This window comes from Temnothorax curvispinosus, unplaced genomic scaffold (genome assembly GCF_003070985.1).
Source record: "Temnothorax curvispinosus isolate PA1 unplaced genomic scaffold, ASM307098v1 QBEX01011515.1, whole genome shotgun sequence".
Lineage (NCBI taxonomy): Eukaryota > Metazoa > Arthropoda > Insecta > Hymenoptera > Formicidae > Temnothorax > Temnothorax curvispinosus.
Genome location: NW_020221295.1, coordinates 1,381,268 through 1,399,001, shown reverse-complemented (window position 1 = coordinate 1,399,001; position 17,734 = coordinate 1,381,268). Strand labels below are relative to the sequence as shown.

The 17,734-nt window shown below is 39.4% G+C and overlaps 4 protein-coding genes across 9 annotated transcripts in view; 2 read left to right on the top strand and 2 right to left on the bottom strand.

Annotated features, from left to right (window-relative positions):
- The first annotated feature begins 451 nt into the window (after window positions 1-451).
- LOC112461572 (oxysterol-binding protein-related protein 9) lies at window positions 452-6,530 on the top strand. The gene is made up of 13 exons (XM_025026857.1): window positions 452-785; window positions 933-1,148; window positions 1,432-1,656; window positions 1,738-1,813; window positions 2,151-2,240; window positions 2,344-2,461; window positions 2,624-2,733; window positions 4,076-4,105; window positions 4,189-4,351; window positions 4,460-4,734; window positions 4,825-5,219; window positions 5,411-5,638; window positions 5,726-6,530. Exons 1-13 carry the CDS (start codon window positions 678-680, stop codon window positions 5,816-5,818), a joined length of 2,127 nt encoding a protein of 708 aa, XP_024882625.1. The 5' UTR covers window positions 452-677; the 3' UTR covers window positions 5,819-6,530.
- A 93-nt stretch (window positions 6,531-6,623) lies between these two features.
- LOC112461575 lies at window positions 6,624-8,297 on the bottom strand. The gene is made up of 2 exons (XM_025026866.1): window positions 8,205-8,297; window positions 6,624-8,005 (listed from the first exon to the last, which is right to left on the bottom strand). Exon 2 carries the CDS (start codon window positions 7,939-7,941, stop codon window positions 6,802-6,804), a length of 1,140 nt encoding a protein of 379 aa, XP_024882634.1. The 5' UTR covers window positions 7,942-8,005; window positions 8,205-8,297; the 3' UTR covers window positions 6,624-6,801.
- A 382-nt stretch (window positions 8,298-8,679) lies between these two features.
- On the top strand, window positions 8,680-13,033 carry LOC112461573 (protein DENND6A). Of its 2 annotated transcripts, none has more exons than XM_025026859.1 (10): window positions 8,680-8,770; window positions 8,874-9,221; window positions 9,295-9,616; window positions 9,745-10,017; window positions 10,123-10,308; window positions 10,391-10,638; window positions 10,712-10,902; window positions 10,963-11,228; window positions 11,303-11,515; window positions 11,595-13,033. In XM_025026859.1, the coding sequence occupies exons 3-10, from the start codon at window positions 9,467-9,469 to the stop codon at window positions 11,793-11,795; spliced, it is 1,728 nt and encodes a 575-aa protein (XP_024882627.1). In that variant the 5' UTR covers window positions 8,680-8,770; window positions 8,874-9,221; window positions 9,295-9,466; the 3' UTR covers window positions 11,796-13,033. The 2 variants fall into 2 exon arrangements, with proteins under 2 accessions (XP_024882627.1, XP_024882626.1); XM_025026858.1 differs by having other exon boundaries at window positions 10,960-11,228.
- A 254-nt stretch (window positions 13,034-13,287) lies between these two features.
- The window catches only part of LOC112461574 (synapse-associated protein of 47 kDa), a 69,555-nt gene continuing 65,108 nt past the window's right edge, over window positions 13,288-17,734 (bottom strand). For all 5 annotated transcript variants that reach the window (XM_025026860.1, XM_025026862.1, XM_025026865.1 and 2 more), the window contains one exon: window positions 13,288-17,678. In XM_025026860.1, coding sequence (XP_024882628.1) covers window positions 17,488-17,678 — 191 coding nt within the window. In that variant the 3' untranslated portion in view covers window positions 13,288-17,487. The remainder of the gene's footprint in view (window positions 17,679-17,734) is intronic.

The window sequence follows — 17,734 nt, the reverse complement described above, 5'->3', positions numbered from 1 at the left end:
TAAATTATACATAAAAATTGAAATTTGTAAACGTAATGTATAAAAATTCACTATTGGCCAATGTGCAAATACGCATTTTTATTTAGAAAGAATTTCTTCCATTAAAAAAAATTAACTTTAACATCGTAATATTTCAACTTGCATAATGATATAATTAAATATTATAAGCTATTGAGGAAAGAATTATACAGTAGCTTGTAGTGTTCTTTTTACTTTTATTTAATTTATTGTATGTATAACGCGCATATTGAATTTCGCATACGGACTTTTGTCTTTGTAATTTTATCCGCGTGTTGATAAAATACCACAGAGATATCGCTTGGCGCATACAGTTAATCATCAATTAAATATTAAATTAATCTTTCAGGATTTCGAAATCACCTATAAATATCCGCCTATGAACGTCGCCTTAGGACGACGCGGTTCTCTTCATGAAAGCGCGTTGGAATGCGTCGTATACAGATTTGTTGGCATGTGAACCCAACCGAGGTTACCGAAGCAGATCGCGGGGATGCGGCGATTTGTAGCCGAGAACGCCGAGATTAGGATGACGCGATAATATTACCGTTACTCCGCTATAAATATACCGGAGCCTACACGCGATTCTCTTGAGATAATGCGCTGTGAGACACGCGAAAATCGGTAGGAGTCGGCGAGGCGAGGCAATAAACCCAGGTATGTCGACGATGGAGGGTTCGCTCAGCAAGTGGACGAACGTTGTCAACGGGTGGCAGTATCGATGGTTTGTTTTGGACGACAATGCGGGCCTTCTGTCATACTACACGGTAAGAACACCTGCGACACGTCGAGCGCATCGCGTTCCCGTTTCCCACCTGCGATATCGCGCGTCTAGCGCTCTATTGTTCGTCCCGAGCGGATGACCCTTTAGGTTATCTCTCTGATTTCCTCTTCTTTTGTTTTCTCCTCTTCAGAGCAAGGAGAAGATGATGCGCGGCGCGCGTCGCGGTTGTGTGCGATTGAGAGGCGCTATTATTGGCATCGACGACGAGGACGACAGTACGTTCACTATAACGACCAACTCCTGCAAGGATGATCCGAAAACGTTTCATTTTCAAACGCGCAACGGCGAGGAGAGAGAACGCTGGGTTCGTGCTTTGGAAGACACGATACTGCGCCACTCTCATACGGTATGTAAATGCAGACACGCTCGTATGTTATACACATGAAACAAAGATAATTGTTATATCCTTAGGTCGGTATAGTCAGATCTTATATATAAGATTATCCTAAGTTTATCCTTGGATACTCTGTAGCCAATGGAACGAGTCATACAGCATTTACAGGTAAATTTGAGACAGTCTTAAATATAAGATCTGACTACGATATACCGCCCTTAGTACACAGTGAATAATAAAATAATGTCATAACTTTATAAAGCTCGATGTACAGTGTAAGAATCGATTGTCGCAGAGATGGGATCCTAAAAAGTCTCCACCCAAGCAAGATTTTGATCGCAAGGTAGCCGAAGCTGATGTTTATCTTCAACTCTTGATCGATCAGATCAAACTGATTGAAGGTAAAAGGGATGCGGCTGAAGATGAGGAAAAGCAGAAGACGTATTCTGCCATTCTGTCGCAAGCTAACGCCATGCTTAATTCTGTTAAACATACCATTGTCCAGTTGCAAATTGCAAAGGTATTTATTGCATCGCTTTATTATATATCCAATGTATCCTATTGTAATTGTGATTTTACATGTGTTGAATGATGTTTCCAGAATACGGCGATACCTGTTAATGGAATATATAGAGGACCGTCAAATTCTATGCACGTCTCACCTTCGCTTTCTCACGGTAAGATTTTCAATATAGTTGTTCCTCGGTTACAAGATCATTGTTCAAGACTGGTCTTATTACCCCACACAAAGACCTGTTTATCTCCAAAAAAAACTGTCCAGGTGGTTCGCCGCAAATAACAATGATAAAAATGAGAACAAACAAGATAGAGCGGCGTTTTACGAACTCGGTGATAGATAAGGCTCGAGATTCGCTCGCTTCGAAAATATTAAGAGGAAAGAGGAATTATTCGTGATCTTTTCTAATCGAGAAACATTTGTGTTTATCTTCTTTTTTTTTTTAATAAATGGACTTATGCCTGTGAGAAACTACATCTCTAAAAACTTAATTTTAGTTTCAGCTAGTACGCCAGAAGCGACAGTGCAAACCGGCATCGAGTTGGGCTCCGAATGTGTAGAACCGAGAATAACTACATTGTCAAATGGTAAATGTCGCAACGTTTATTCTGCATTGTGCATATTAATTAAATGAGAGTTGTCTCGATCTTAATCCTGAAATGAGACTGAAGTGTCATTTTGCATCTTTAGTTGTAGATAGAGATTTACCAGTACCACAGTTCTCGTACTCGTCTTCCGACGAGGACGACGATTACTTCGATGCCGCGGACGAGATACCAACTCCGGCAGTCCAGAATCATATTACGCTGCAAGTATAAGTTAATCTCTCTATGTGAAAATAGAATCGTTACCTTTTTCACGCGTGCGGTCTTTACTGTATATTAATTGGTAAATTTTTTTTATTAGTGAGCTTATATTTGTACGCGTTCTTCCGATAAAGTTCAATAATATATAAATGTTTTTTTTTTAGATATTCAGATAATGAGCGATTACATTCAACTATGGACAGTGCCACGGGAGATAAACGCAAAGAACCGCCGCTGCCGCCTATCAAAGGCGATGGATCAGTAGATTACGATGGTGAGTCAATACTTTCATTTTGATATGCGTTTTGCTATATCTGTTAGTTATATTTTTCCATTTGCTGCCTATTGTTTTAGTCAAAATTATTCCCAGCACAATCGTCACGTTTATCAAAATAATATATTACAAATGATTCAGAAATAAATATTTTTCAATAAAAAATTGCATATACTTGTAGATTTAGTTATCTAAAACTAGACAGGTAGGTATTTCATGTTCTGTGTCAACTAGTAGCGAGCTGACGTTTTAGTCCAGCGGCTCTATAGTTTTGCTTCCTTAAACTGCCTTCGCTAATAGCTTTTTTTGAGGAGTGTTCTAGGCATAATAGATTTGTTTTCGAAAAAGGTTTTAAATTACTTGGATTAAATTACTTAGGTGTGAAATATTCACGTGTCTAGTTAAAGATCAAAATCTTCATTTACGGGCGTGGACAAATTTAATATTACAAAATAATTTATGTAAGATACAAGCCTGTGCAATTTCTTTTCCTTATGTCGTTGGCAGGAAATGGAAGGTAAGTACGTTTATTCTAGGAGCACAAAGTTTACTTTCATCTCTTTCAAATATATGCGTGATTTTTAATCAATCCGGAATTTGTGGATTTACATTTGAGTACGTTATATAAAAACTCGAGTGGCAAGATAAGGTGGGGATATCTCTCTGTGATTGTGGGATTTGTAAGGAATATTTTTTGCGCATCTATTTGTATAAAATAAATTTTAGTCGAAATCGTCCGGAGGTATCGCGGGCTTTGCGAAAGACGCGCATTCCGTCGTTGATAATGCAGGCTGTGTTTAGTATACTCGTCTGTTTTATCCACCGTGACCGTTATTGATCTCTGTCCGATCGTGGGCACTACTCCGCTTTTTTGACGTATAAGTTGACGTTTCGCAGACGAGACACAATCGCGAATGTTCCCGTGTCTGTTTCAAAGTGTGCTGAATAAATAGAACGAAAGAGATCATGTTTCATTGACACAATGACGAGTGAGGAAGGAGAATTTCGGTGGAACTTTACGTTCCGCTGTTTACCTTTACGTGTCCAACGGAGTACTTTGCGTTAATAGAAAACAATTCGATCCTGGGACTAAGGGGCTTAGGAATGGATACTAGTTGGTCTATCTTAGCCAGACAATATGTTGGACATAACTTCAAGTCGTAAGTTTTTGCGTGCCGTGGGTATAAATGCGATAGAAAATTCAGGTTAAGGTTCCTGAATGCTCCCTTTGTATACTGTTTGTATGTTATTGTTATGGAGACCTATAAGCTAAAATCGGCAATATCCAGAACGCATTTCTTATAAATATTTAATTTAAACCGTGACTTTGTATTTGTTGCAGCTCTTTACGAAGAAGAAAGCGAAACCGAAAGTACGTAATACGTTTTTCAAGCATAAGATATCGTAGGAAGTAACGTATATTGATATTTCTTTCTTTACTCTTATCATCTACAGTGGATTCCATGGAAAGTCATGGCTCAGTCGTGGCTCATCTTCTGTCCCAAGTGAAGATCGGCATGGACTTGACGAGGGTTGCCCTGCCAACGTTTATCCTAGAGCGCAGGTCACTCCTTGAGATGTACGCCGATTACTTTGCTCATCCCGATCAATTTGTAAGGTACTTCCAATTATCCAGTTAATAAGACTGTTCAATAACATAATCGCATCTCAACGCTTTATAATAAGTTTTTGAAAATAATATTTCTGATCCATTTTCCTGAATTAGCATTGCAGATATGCCTACACCTCGAGAAAGGATGGTGCAAGTAATTCGCTGGTACTTGTGCAGCTTTCATGCCGGACGTAAATCTGGCGTGGCTAAGAAGCCGTATAATCCGATACTAGGTGAAATTTTTCGGTGTCATTGGAACATACCCAATGTTAGTCCCTCTGATAACGCTGTAGATTCTGCTAGCAAGCTTGTATCGGACGGTCCTGTACCGTGGTGCAAGGAGAATCAACTTTCTTTTGTCGCTGAACAAGTCTCTCACCATCCACCAGGTATGGAAATATGTTTTTATTCCAGCATTTTATCTAATTATATATATTGTACGAAATAACTTATCTAATTATTATATCGTTTGATTGCAGTTAGTGCATTTTATGCTGAGCATGTTGGAAAAAAGATCAGTTTCGGGGCTCACGTTTGGACGAAGAGCAAGTTCTTGGGTTTAAGTATAGGGGTGCACAACGTGGGAAAAGGTTGGGTAAACGTGCTGCAACATGGGGAGGAATACGTTTTAACTTTCCCTAACGGTTACGGCAGATCTATCCTCACAATACCGTGGATAGAGTTAGGAGGAACCGTAACGATAAGTTGCGTGCAGACCGGCTACCATGCGACAGTAGATTTTTTAACGAAACCTTTTTACGGCGGTAAACGGAATCGAATTACATGCCAAGCCTTTCAAGCGGGAGATAAAAAGCCGTTTCTTGTTATAAACGGAGAATGGAGCGGAGCGATGGAAGTGAAGACGTCGGATGGTGTAAGTGGAAACATTGGAATGGTATTAGCGTAACGTTAATTAGATTAAACGCCGCAATGACAATTAGGATATTCGTGTGTCCTATGTAGCAAGCTACTGTGAATAACGGATATTAATGTATATTATATAATCATTCGTGGATGCAAAATCTAATTTTATCATTAAAATATTTTGTCCTTTTTTTCATACAGAAGACTGAAATGTTCGCTGACGTTAGAGACCTCAACACGGAAAGAAAACTGGTCAAAACAGTATGCGAGCAAGATGAATGTGAGTCACGAAAAGTTTGGCGTGACGTGACAGTTGGCCTACGTATCAACGATATGGATAAAGCTACCGCGGCCAAGTGTGCAATCGAGCAAAAACAACGAGAAGAAGCGCGGCTACGAAAGGAGAATAATCTAGCGTGGCAAACAAAAGTAAGCGTACGATTTTTATGCTTTTGATGCTCTTCATTTCCCGGTCGCATAATTGTCACCAATTATTTTTCTTTTCTTGTTGAACAGCTTTTTAAGGAAACCAAAGACGGTGGCTGGATGTACATAACACCTCTTGTAGACAGAATACACAGTTCTAGCGATCAAACGAATGTTACCTAACTATGTATACATGTGTATTACGCGATAATTTTAGATGCAGCACAATACTAGAAGAGAAATCGTGGCCTACTGCCTGTAAGAATTGTAATATCAGGCTTAATTCAGAAGATACACATTTTCACGTTCGAACAATTTCGGTAAATATTTTTAAGCGTAATAGTCACTCTTAGTTTAATTAGGAAAGAGGTAAAGCAATATTATCCACTATTTTACTTTTCGTATCAAGTTTTAAGTTTCAATTAAAAATATTTTGTCAATAATAGAATGTGAATAATAGAATATGAATTTTTATGATATAAACTTGTATCTTCTTTTTTTTTATCCTTGAAATAATTTCACACAGATATCGTAAGCTTCTATTATATCCACATTTCAAGTATGTGTACGTAAGTGAAGTTTTTTTTATATATGTAACATTTATTGACGCTGTAATTTCTTATCAGGAAAGAAATTTATATGTATGTACAATTTACGCAAACCTGTATACATCATATTGTATAGATTGCATGCCATATTGTATAAAAAAGTTGTTTTACGATGTCACTAATGGACGTAAATAACACGATATTCTAATTATAGAATTTATTATTTTTGCGCAATCTCGGAATTGTCATTTGGCAAGAATAAATTTCCAATATGTAAGGAATGGCTCGAATTCCATAATTATGGATTTTTTAAATAAACTTATGCATTTCTTATGCGCACAAAACGATATAATAATAATACTTAAATTTATATTTATTTGTAATTATAAGCACGAATAATGTTCCCACATACTTATTTTCCAAATTAATTTCCTTCAGATAAATTAATAAATCATAAACTGTTCAAATGTTTATTTAATGGGTTATCTTATTACATTTTGGAAGTGGATTATGCTCATTTATGAGGAACATGTGTGTTAGACAATTCTTTTTATTGCGTATAAAAATAGGTGTACAAAATATATAATAAAAATTAACATTGTTGGACAATAAATTGATTTAGTTCGCGATTTCTCGTAAGACGATATAACCAAGAAAATAGCCTGTAACAGCAGTTCTATAAATATGAGGCAGTCGTTTTGTCGATGATAACAAGTAGTTTAATCCAGCTTCTATTATAAGCAAATTTACCTCGTGATATCTAACGTTCAAACAATTAGAAATTGTACTAACTGAATTGTTATTAGTCTCATATTTGTATAAAACTTTGGCAGCGCATTTCTGTTGTAAGGATATAGTGTCAGTATCACAGACCGTTGTGTGATCAGGCTCCGTAATTAAATTTAGCTTGCAATCCATTGGCTTTATCGAAAGACAATGAGCCTGTTTACCAACGGACGTTGTCAGAACAATTTCCTCTCCTAAGATCTCGCTCAGCGAATCTGTTACAATTATCAGAAAATCACTGAGCGGATCGGTAGCACCTACAGTAGACAACGCGTCATTCTGCGGTTTATAATCTACGCAACAGTTCCATATCTTGAATAAACCATATGCATGAAACATTCCTATGTGCAACAAACATTTATTACAAGTCAACGTTTTATTATCTGTACATACATCGTTTTCGAAAATACTTTTATGCAACGCGGCAAAGTAAGAACCGTATAAATAATCGGATTCCTGTGGCTGCACGCTGTTTGGGACCGTGTTGCAATTATGTTTACAACAAAACCACTCGTCGAAATCGTACTCCGTGTCGGGTAAAGGCAGAAACCTCCTGAAGCTAATCGACTTTGAGATAACACTTTTGCAACAGGCGCATAGCATAACGCATTTTGATGTTTCAAATAATAATTTGATATTATCTAAAATAGGCTGCGAATAATTGCTTGACCGAATTGATTTGTTCAAGTTGGTTATCACTTCTGTGCTAAAAGACCCGAATGCAGATTCCGATGGAGCCGTTTGTAGACGGAAGCAGATCCAATTGTCTATTATGCTTAACATGGACAGGGAATTAGGTAGAACTTTTACAGATGGCAGTGAAAAGTTCATCCTACAATCTTCTGCTGTTAATACTATGTTACTTTCCAGGAGCTTAATTTGAACATTTCTTAAGCAGAGATCTTTCCGTACGGAAATAAATACGTTGCAGGATTGCAAGAGCGGTCTTAACTCTAACGTTATAAGCTCCATAACTTCATATCGTTCAGCAATAAAATCGCATTTTTCTGGAGCAGTAATGCATCATTCCACAGTTCTGGAAATACAATATAAAATATGATTCCCCTTTGTTATTATTTATATATTTGATACATTAAATACTATTTAGTCAGTGTATTAAATAACATATTATAGTATAATTAATATACTGAGTATACAATATGATAAATAATATGCAATAAATATACACTATTCAATAACGCAAGCTATTTACAGTTGTATAAAAAAATACTTACTAACGATACACCTCACAGATGCACATCTTGCCATGTGACACGTGCTTGTCATTCAAATGTGAGGTTATAAATGCACTATATAAAATAAAAATTTATATGAGTATCTTCTTTCCTTGCGGGCTTAGCGGAGAGAAATCTGTGGATTCAATGACTTCCGTATTCACATCCGCAAATTATATTTTCCTGGACCACTTTCTCAGGTAAGCTGCTAGAACCTGCGACAGACACCAATGGACACCAACCCGCTTCCGCATTTCTCGTTTGATCAATGCGTACTGAAAACTGAATACTGAATTCCCTATTAGTCGAGAGGCTCTCGAAAGTAGCCCGTTGATGCGTTTGTCGAGAAATAAGAAATATACCGTGGGGCCCAGGACAGGTTTGGACGTGATGGTAGTAATTGATCACAGAGGAATGAAGTAGCTCGTTAAGGAGGATTCATGTTAAGCACCGCGCGAGACGAGTACGAGGCTGATTCTTGGGCACCGCGGACCGTCACACGGAGGTTATAAACATCTGGTCGCTGGTATCCAAACGCTATGAAGAATCTCTTCGACAGGGCGAGGGTGAGTGTCGCGAATGTCAAGGTGCACAGCTATCTCGCTTGAACGATTTAATCACCCTCGGCGTCGATCATACCGCGAGCTGGATTTCTATATTGTTCGACAGATCGTTATCCGGAGTCGGGAAACATATGGAGGTTTCAACGGTTGTGCGTGCACAGCCAAGTGCAACGACATGAGTAAACGCACCCACCGCGTGGCGTTAAGCGTGTCTACTCCTGGCTGGACCAGCCTCTGACTCGGCCTTCCAAGCGGGAAGGCTCTATTCAGCTCCTGGAGAGCGGGACGTTATATATATGTGGATTTAACTTTCTTTAAGTATCGCCAAACAGGGTACAGAATTTCGAGACTAGCCGTAGTCGTAGAGAATTGAGGATTAGCGCAATCAACTGGAAGAGATTTATGCATTTATAGAGTTGATGCATATATAGTATACAAATATATATGTATAGTGGTAAGTCAGTCTTGTCACGGATTTATTTCAAGATCTGCGTTTACGATATATTGAGGTGGTTTTTCTATTTCAGCTCGTATTCAGAATCTTCATGCGATCTATTGTAACATGACATAATTGTTAGTCAAGTGCCAGTGCAAGTGTCAATGCAGTTAAAGATAATCATGTTGTATAACGATGAATGACACACGTAATAATATATGAGACAAGTGACTAGATTAGCGGGATAAGTAGAAAATAGAACAATGTCAGTTCCTTCCTGCTCAACAAGTAAAGGACTGGATAATGAGGTTATCGAGGAGGAGGTAGCTTATCAAAAATGGGAACGTTTTAGTAACTGGGTGCATTGTATGTGCATCGTCACCTTCGATCTTGAGTTGGGTCAAGCTATAGAGGTGTGAGACGAGGCAGAAACTTTATTATCTTCTTGTCTTTAATATTTAACTAACGAAATATAACAAAACATTTTCGCTAATCTTGTCGTGTAAATATTGCAAATATTTCTTCTTTTTCTATGTGACAGGCAATTTATCCGAATCATGTTGAACTGTCGGAGCAAGAGAGATCCAATGTCTGTTACTTAGCCTTTCCCGACTCCAATTCTGGATGTATGGGAGATACTCAATATCACGTAAGAATAAGACAAAGTGGCAAAATGATGCAAGAAACTAACGCCATCAAAGAATACGACAGGAAATCACCTTCTTTTCTACAAACCGATAGAGATTATTACTGGGGATACGTATATTTCCGGCAAGTGAAGGATAAGTCGTTGCCAAGAGGATATTTTCAAAAGGTATGTGTTAATTCTATAAATTGAAATAATTGAAACGGTTGTTTCAATAAATTGAAACTGCAATTTATTTAATTCGTAATTAATTGTATAATATCGTGCTTTCAGAGCGTTGTCATAATTACAAAACTGCCGTTTGTCAATTTGTTCGGTGAATTATGCGCTCTGATCGCGCCGGAATTTTTCGAGGCTGGAACAGCGCTTATGGAGGCTGTGGTGCGCGAGATTGATCACTGGCCTCCTCCAGTTCCGGGCCAGATAGTTCACTTACCTCTCATTGGAGTGTTATTCCAGGTAAACAGATATAAAAGTTACGCGAGTCAACGCGCACATATGAGGTATGTTCTCTGTGCATTAAAGAACATGATTATTTCAGACATATATTCCAAACTCAAATTACAAAGCCGCTGTTCCATCGATTGCCGCCATGGAGCACGCACCGAACGTGCACGCAACGCGAAGACTGATGCTGACATCGGCATACGAGGGCGACATGTTCCGGAGCTTAGCCAGTGTTGTTAGTTACGTGCACTTACTGTGGGAACTAGTGCTTCTTAGCGAGCCAATCGTTGTAATGGCAGGCTCACCGACCACGTGTTCCGAGATGGTTCAAGCGCTTATAGCGTAAGTGCCAAAAGACGTCTGAGACTCGTTATATATCGACAACGACGATATATAACCGGAAAACGTTTTTCAGTATGATCGCGCCGTTGAAGTACTGTGCCGATCATCGCCCGTATTTCACTATTCACGACTCGGAATTCAAAGAGTATACCACAGATTCTCCGTCACCGCCTGCTGTGATCCTGGGCGTGACGAATCCATTCTTTGCAAAGACTCTGCAACACTGGCCGCACATCATCCGGATAAGTAACGGCAATAACAGCGGTAAGTTCTACGGGGTTTAACGGGTTAGTGGTATGTGTTCACGACTTGATGTTTCAGAAGATCAGAAATATAAAATCAAGAGATCTGAAAATCTGAAGGTGCTGGACTCGAAGCCTGGCGTTTACACACAGTACAAGCCCTTCCTGCAAAAAGACAAGACTATATTGAAGAAACTGTTCAGGGGCATTCAAACGAAACGGCCGGGCGAAGTGCAGACCGCGCTTTTGAAACGTCACTTGATAGAGCTAACGGAAAGCTTCATGATTCCGCTCGAGAGATACATCGCGACCCTTATGCCACTGCAAAAAAACATATCACCCTTTAAGGTGCAAATCAGTTGCCGGCAATAAATAATTATAGAATCAATTTATATAACGATGATGTTGATTTTTTTTTCCAGGCAACTCCTACACCACAAATGTTCAATCCAGATGACTTCCTAGCTAGCTTAAGTAGCTCCGGCCCCCAATTAACTACAGGCATAAAAGGAGATTGGGTAGGACTGTACAAACGATTCTTTCGATCGCCGAACTTCTCCGGATGGTTCCACACAAGATATACGGAGCTGAGTCAGCAGTTGCAAGTTAAACAATTGGAGAAATTGTCGCAGGCGGTACGAATATCGATTTTTTTCCCCTTTTACATTTGTTCACGCTTCTACAAGTTCTTATCAATGTATTAATCATGGATAGGATTTGAAAACGTGGGTGCAAGGGAAACAAGAGGTGGAAATAGTCGATATGATTCTCAGAATTCGCCAGAAGTTGGAGAGAAGTTGCATCGATGACGTACCAATCGATAATTCGGTAAGAAAGAGACTGCGAGAGAGAATAAATGACATTACGCATGTATTGCCGGATGATTTAAAGGTAATTTTAAGACACGAATCTTGACAGTACGAGTATGTTATTAATTACAAAACTCGCTAGCGTTGTATTTGTATATTTTTAAGAGCCGGGGGTCGTAATTTAAGTCAACTCAAAAAGACGTAATATGTTAAGAGAATTTTAATGCTCTGTCTCCTTCCTATTTATAACGTAAACGAATGAGCGAGAAAGCATGTTACACAGTTATAGTTTGAATATACGATGAATTATATTGTGTTACAAGAGGATTATACGTACTTTAATCTGCAATTCGAAATACTCGCCACAGAACGGGTTAATGAAGTAAATCTACTGTATATATAACAGAAATTAATCGTGAAAACATTTTCTTACGTGTTTAATCATATCACTTAACCCTTTGAGTACGTAACAATACTGAATGTTCTGCGAATGGTCGGAACTCAGCTGGCGATAAAAAACAATGTTCTTTTTCACATCGAGCTTGAATATCGAGAGATTGCGTGACATATAACTGAATTTACTAAAAATACTTGCCTTTTCTGCAATTATACTTCTGATATTATTTATTTATACATATTTTTATATACATGAGTTTATTTGTACATAAATTATCTCGTAGATAAATTAAAAAGGAAATGCGTTGAACGCATCCACGGTATTCAAAGGGCTACGTATTTAACGCTTTTATACTCAGAAACATAATATTTCGTAAATTTATGTGATCTTACTTTGCTATGTTAAGCTTGACTGATTAATAGACTTTCTTGATTTTTTTTCATGTCAATTCAATAGCTTCCATCCTCTACTCGACCAAGTCATTCCGATTAATGATTTTTTATATATGCAGCAATCTTTTTTGTTATCAAGTACCGATAAATACTCTATTTGGGGATAGTGAGCGTTAACAATAATTAATTGTAATCTCATGAAAATAAGCATGAATTTCAAATGGGATATGTGGAGATTGAGATGTTAAGCGATGTATATACATTTTTTAGATCTGTAAATATTGGTACAAACGATGCGTATATATAATAAAAATTTATTTTAATACATATATATAAGATATTATTATATTTATATCTACAATTTTTACATGTAAAACACTTGGTATAAGCGTTATAAAATGAAACCGTTAAAGCCTTTTTCCGATAAAGCTTTTATTTACTATATTTTACTAGAACAGTATTTCGTAATTAGGTATCGCAGCTGCGAACGACGTGCGTAGGGTAGAAGAAACATTAGCTTATAAGAGGTAATATTATATTTTATTTTATTTCTTACTTTTTTATTGTTACATTCTCCCAATTACATTAATAATTTTTTTTCAATAGTTTTATCTTAATGCGTCATTATATTCTCATTATAATATCCATAATATATTATCATACTTTCAATAGAGTCTCAACAACACATATATATATGTATATATTTGTCATACTTGCGACAAATATATACATATATGTATTCATCCATATGTATACATGTATACATATACATATATGTATATATAGGTATCGGGTGTATGTTCATTTTCTTTTTTTTTTATGAGTGTGAATGCACAGTACCGTAAGATAGCTTTATTACACAATTAATTCACAGAGTTCACTTTTTATTATTCTGCCGAAGTACACCTCGATTTCTGGCCATCGCGTTTATCTCCTGTCGCTTTCGCGGAAGGTAGGACGACGGAAAATTTCTGCGCGCGGAAAATTTAACGTCGTAATATAAATCTCGCGTGTTTTTTTTTATCTCACTTCGGCCGGTATGCCAAGAAAGAGAGAGAGAGGAAGGAAGAGAAAGGTGGGGCATTCTCTTTCTCGCGACTTTTGTATTTGTACAGTCGAAGGAATCGGGAGGGAGAACGAACGGGCTCGAGAACCCGTGCGTAATAATAAAGAGAACGGATAAATGCGATTATCGCCTTTGCATTACTTCGACAGACTTAGGCCTGGGTGAATTGCGCCTCCTTAAGTAAATCTTACAAGACTTCGCCTATATCGACTAAAACACGAATGGAAACTTTACAACGAGCTCTTCTTCTTTTGGGAAAAGATGAACGTGGATGTGAAGCAGCGTTTTTTTTTTCTCTCTTCGTAGGGCTTGCGCGCCCGCGGGGTCACAGCCGGACGCGAGCGGACTTTTTCTCGGATTGCGTGAGAGAAGTATTGATATAATAATACATAATATAGCCGCTCGCCGTGCGGTTTCTGGAGAAACGATCTCGTCGCATTACCGCGATGCTCCTTTCACCTCGGGGATGGGGAGGGGGGTGGCTACTCAATTAGAGGGGTAGAAAAAGTCGTGGCGTTATAAATTGACCGAAAACCCGGACTCTCGGCGCACGATGCAAAACGAATGTCTCGACGGGAAACGCAAATTGCTCCTCGCTCGACGGTTTATTATTCCCCGAAGCAGGATTTATAGTGAGTGACGGGAACCTTTCGAGATCTACAAAATAAGAATCTAATGCGCAAGAATCCGCCTCTGTGCCGATGCATTATTACTCTGGTGCTTTCCGCGAACGCAAATACTCTTATATTTTCATACATTTAACGATAGATGTAACGACCCGATCCACATTGAATGCCACTTTCGTAATAGAAATCGTCAATCAGACGATCCGCATTTAGCATTTAAGTGTACGATAAAAATACGCGCGACGGTATCTTATTTCACATTTCATCCGCTAAGACTTATTACAGGCAATTAGATGCAAATAATATAGAACCGTATAAGAATAGTAATTAAATTTGCGGGTCCATGCTCTCTTCTCCCCACTATAAATCCAGTTGTCTTCAGTCGTTCGCTTCGATCCGACGTTTGTTCACCTTTTCGCGCGTGTCTCGCGTTCTTCTGCGTTTTATCATTCGTGCCATTGGCATTACGATAATGATCTCTCGTCATGTCGTTATTCGATGCTACGTCAGCACTCGAACGCGACAAGATCTTTCTTACGGCCTGAACTAAATCCGTTTGTCTGCACGGAGAAGATATCCCTGTCGTATTCTTCTTTAGAAGCGTACGAGGATGCGTGCTATTCCGTACGATTTATCAATACTCGATATTCGGTAAATCGCAGTTTCGCGTTAACGCGAGATTTTATTGTCGCAAGAATATCTCCCCGTCTGCGAAAGTTCAACTGTTTCTTCCTGTCTCTTCCGTTGGCAGGGGACGATTGGACGGTATGTCGCACGGAGAATAATGTTGCACCAACAAAATGTTGCGCCGCGCGACCTCCGGGAACGTGCGCGATCGAAACTGAAAGACCTTTATTCCCGCAGGCGTGTTTTACAAAGTTACAAATGAAACAGCGCAGTATATGCTCCATATGGAGTTTTGTCAATGCAATGATTTATTATTACGATATTTCATCCGTACAGACAACGCGAACATGTCATACTTACAGCGAATAATTCACTTTGACACAATACAAACAACGCATAACGGAACACTTCCATAACAAGAACAAACTTAAAAACGACACATTCTCCCTTCGACATCGTCATCGTCGCTATCGTCGTCGTCGTCGACGACAATCCTCGCATCTTATCTACAGGTTTCGCCAGAAATGTACATAGAACTGAACAAAAGACATCGCTAAAATCTAGTGCCTTCCCGCTTTCCCAGTCATAGGATATTTCGCGCAGAGTCACAACGAGTGCGTTAAATTGCAGATATTATTAAGCCGGTTCTTTATCTTTAACATGCTTTCGTAGACTATATCGATTCGCGATCGGCAATAATTGCTGGCAATTAAGAACGAAAAGCGCCGTTGCGATAAAACGTCAGTTTGCGAAGAAGGAACGGCGATCAATGACGCATTTGCGTTTCTGACGCTTTGGAACATTTTACTTGCGCGATCTGGAAACTTTATAATATATTTAAAAATTACGAAACAGCTTTTGCCACGATAATTCGGGGATTTTTAATTTTGTAGCGCAGGTTCGCAGAAAATGCGTCACCGATCGTCGCAATCGTCGACCCGCGCTCGAAACGGTGTCCTTCGGCACACGGCAGTGTAATTTATCTTGAAAAATCGTCGATCCTTCGACCACGATGAGGAACATTCGTGTACGAACAATCGAATTCCCGTGCACCTCCATCGACCATGCCTCAAATTAATTTTACTTTAATATCACACAACTTTGAAGATATTTGTCATTATAATCAATATTATATTCTCGGACAAGAGCGCCCGATAATTGACATAAGCTTGTGGTGTTAATTAATTCATATGTTTCCCAGCATCCATTTTTCTCTCTCCGCAGCTACAACAACCGGATGTTATTCCGCAAATTCGGAGATGGAAGCACGAAGATTCATACGATTATACAGGGTGTAACAGGATTCATGGGACAAACTTTAGGGGGTGATAGGGGTCTCACCAAAAGAATCAATTTTTGTTAAGGAACCCGTGTCCTCGGACGCGTTCTTGAAGAGCTACGTGTCTTTGTTCAGGTCACTTATGAGACAGGCAATGGGTCGCACGACAACATTGTGCGTCTGACGTCTGACGTCTGACGAGACTAGTTTACACGTTCCTACCACCCTCTAAAGTACCCATGGGTACTGTTACACCCTATATATTTGACGAAAAGTACAATCGTACGAATACGTGAGAGTCTTTCTTTCTTTCTTCGCCACCAAGCTGTAAAACAGCAGTGATGGGGCATCATGTGTTCATCGTGCTCGAGGATCGTAAAGAAGGTGTGCTTTCCTTTTCGAGAAATTAAAAAAAGAAACGAAAGAAACACGACGGGGAGACCTCTCGTTTCTATCTCTCTGGCTTTATACAGTCGTGATCCCCACTTTTGCCGTTACGACGGTGATTTTCCGTGTGTCGAGAATATTTCGTGCGGTTTCTGGCTTGTAGCCTGGCTCCTCCGTTTTATCCCGTTACGCTTCTCGAGGACGAGCCGAGCCTCAAAGAATCTCGCGTCGTCTATTCTCGCGCTTTTCTTTCCCTTAGGAGATCGGTGATGGATCGAAATAAGAGGAGTCCTTTTGAGATAATCCCCCGCAACTACAGTCTCCCTACGAAAGGGCGGTATTCCATTTTATCCGGATTTATGCGGAGACAGTCGCGGAAACGAATCAAAATAAAAAATAACAAAACACGGGGACTATTCTCGCTTTTCCATGTAAAGAAGAAGCCAGTACAAATGCGAAAAGAATCCTATCGATAGTTAGATTTTCTACATTTTCGAGATGAGATTGCCATTCTTGAATAGCGCGAATTCTCCGTGCAACGAATAAAAGAGAATAAAATCAAAATCGGCGAGAGAAATTTATCGCTCTCGCCAAACTCGAGAGCCCGCCTTCTTCTTACATGTTAAATCACGAGTAGAACGAGCTGTTTTTTGATCAGATAGGGTATAACTGGGTAGGTTCTCCTTAAAAAAAACTAGCGTTACGATATCGTGAAAATTAATGCCTGCACAATGTGCGCGTTTGAATCCATCGATCTCCCAGTAGCAAATAAAATAAGTCGATCGACGACTCGATCCTCGTCGAGTATCGCCTCGTCCTTCGTTTCTCTCCTTCTTGCCACGATGTCCCCCGATCGGGAGATCAACGAGAGGCTAACAATGTACAAAAGAAAGATTCGCGAGCTTCTCCGTATCAGAGAGAAAGTTCCAAATGCGAAAAACCAGCACACGCCGATCTCGCTGTTCGCGCGGGATCTCAACGTGGAGCGACCCTCTTATCCGGTCACGAAGAGGATCTCCCGGGCTCACTTGAGGTCCTCGTCGTCCTCGTTGGCGAGCAGCTCGTCGATCTGCTTCTCCCAGTCATTATCGTTGACCGCGATGTCTTTTGTGGCCGTCGCGACGCTCCTCTCCTGGCCGCTGCCGCCGCTATTGCTGCCCGTTACAACCTCGTAATCCTTTAGCTCGGCCTCCAATTCACGTTCCCAATCTTCTTCTGCGGAGAGGCACAAGCAGCGTTGTAGCTATTTTGCAGAGAGGGCCACACTCTGG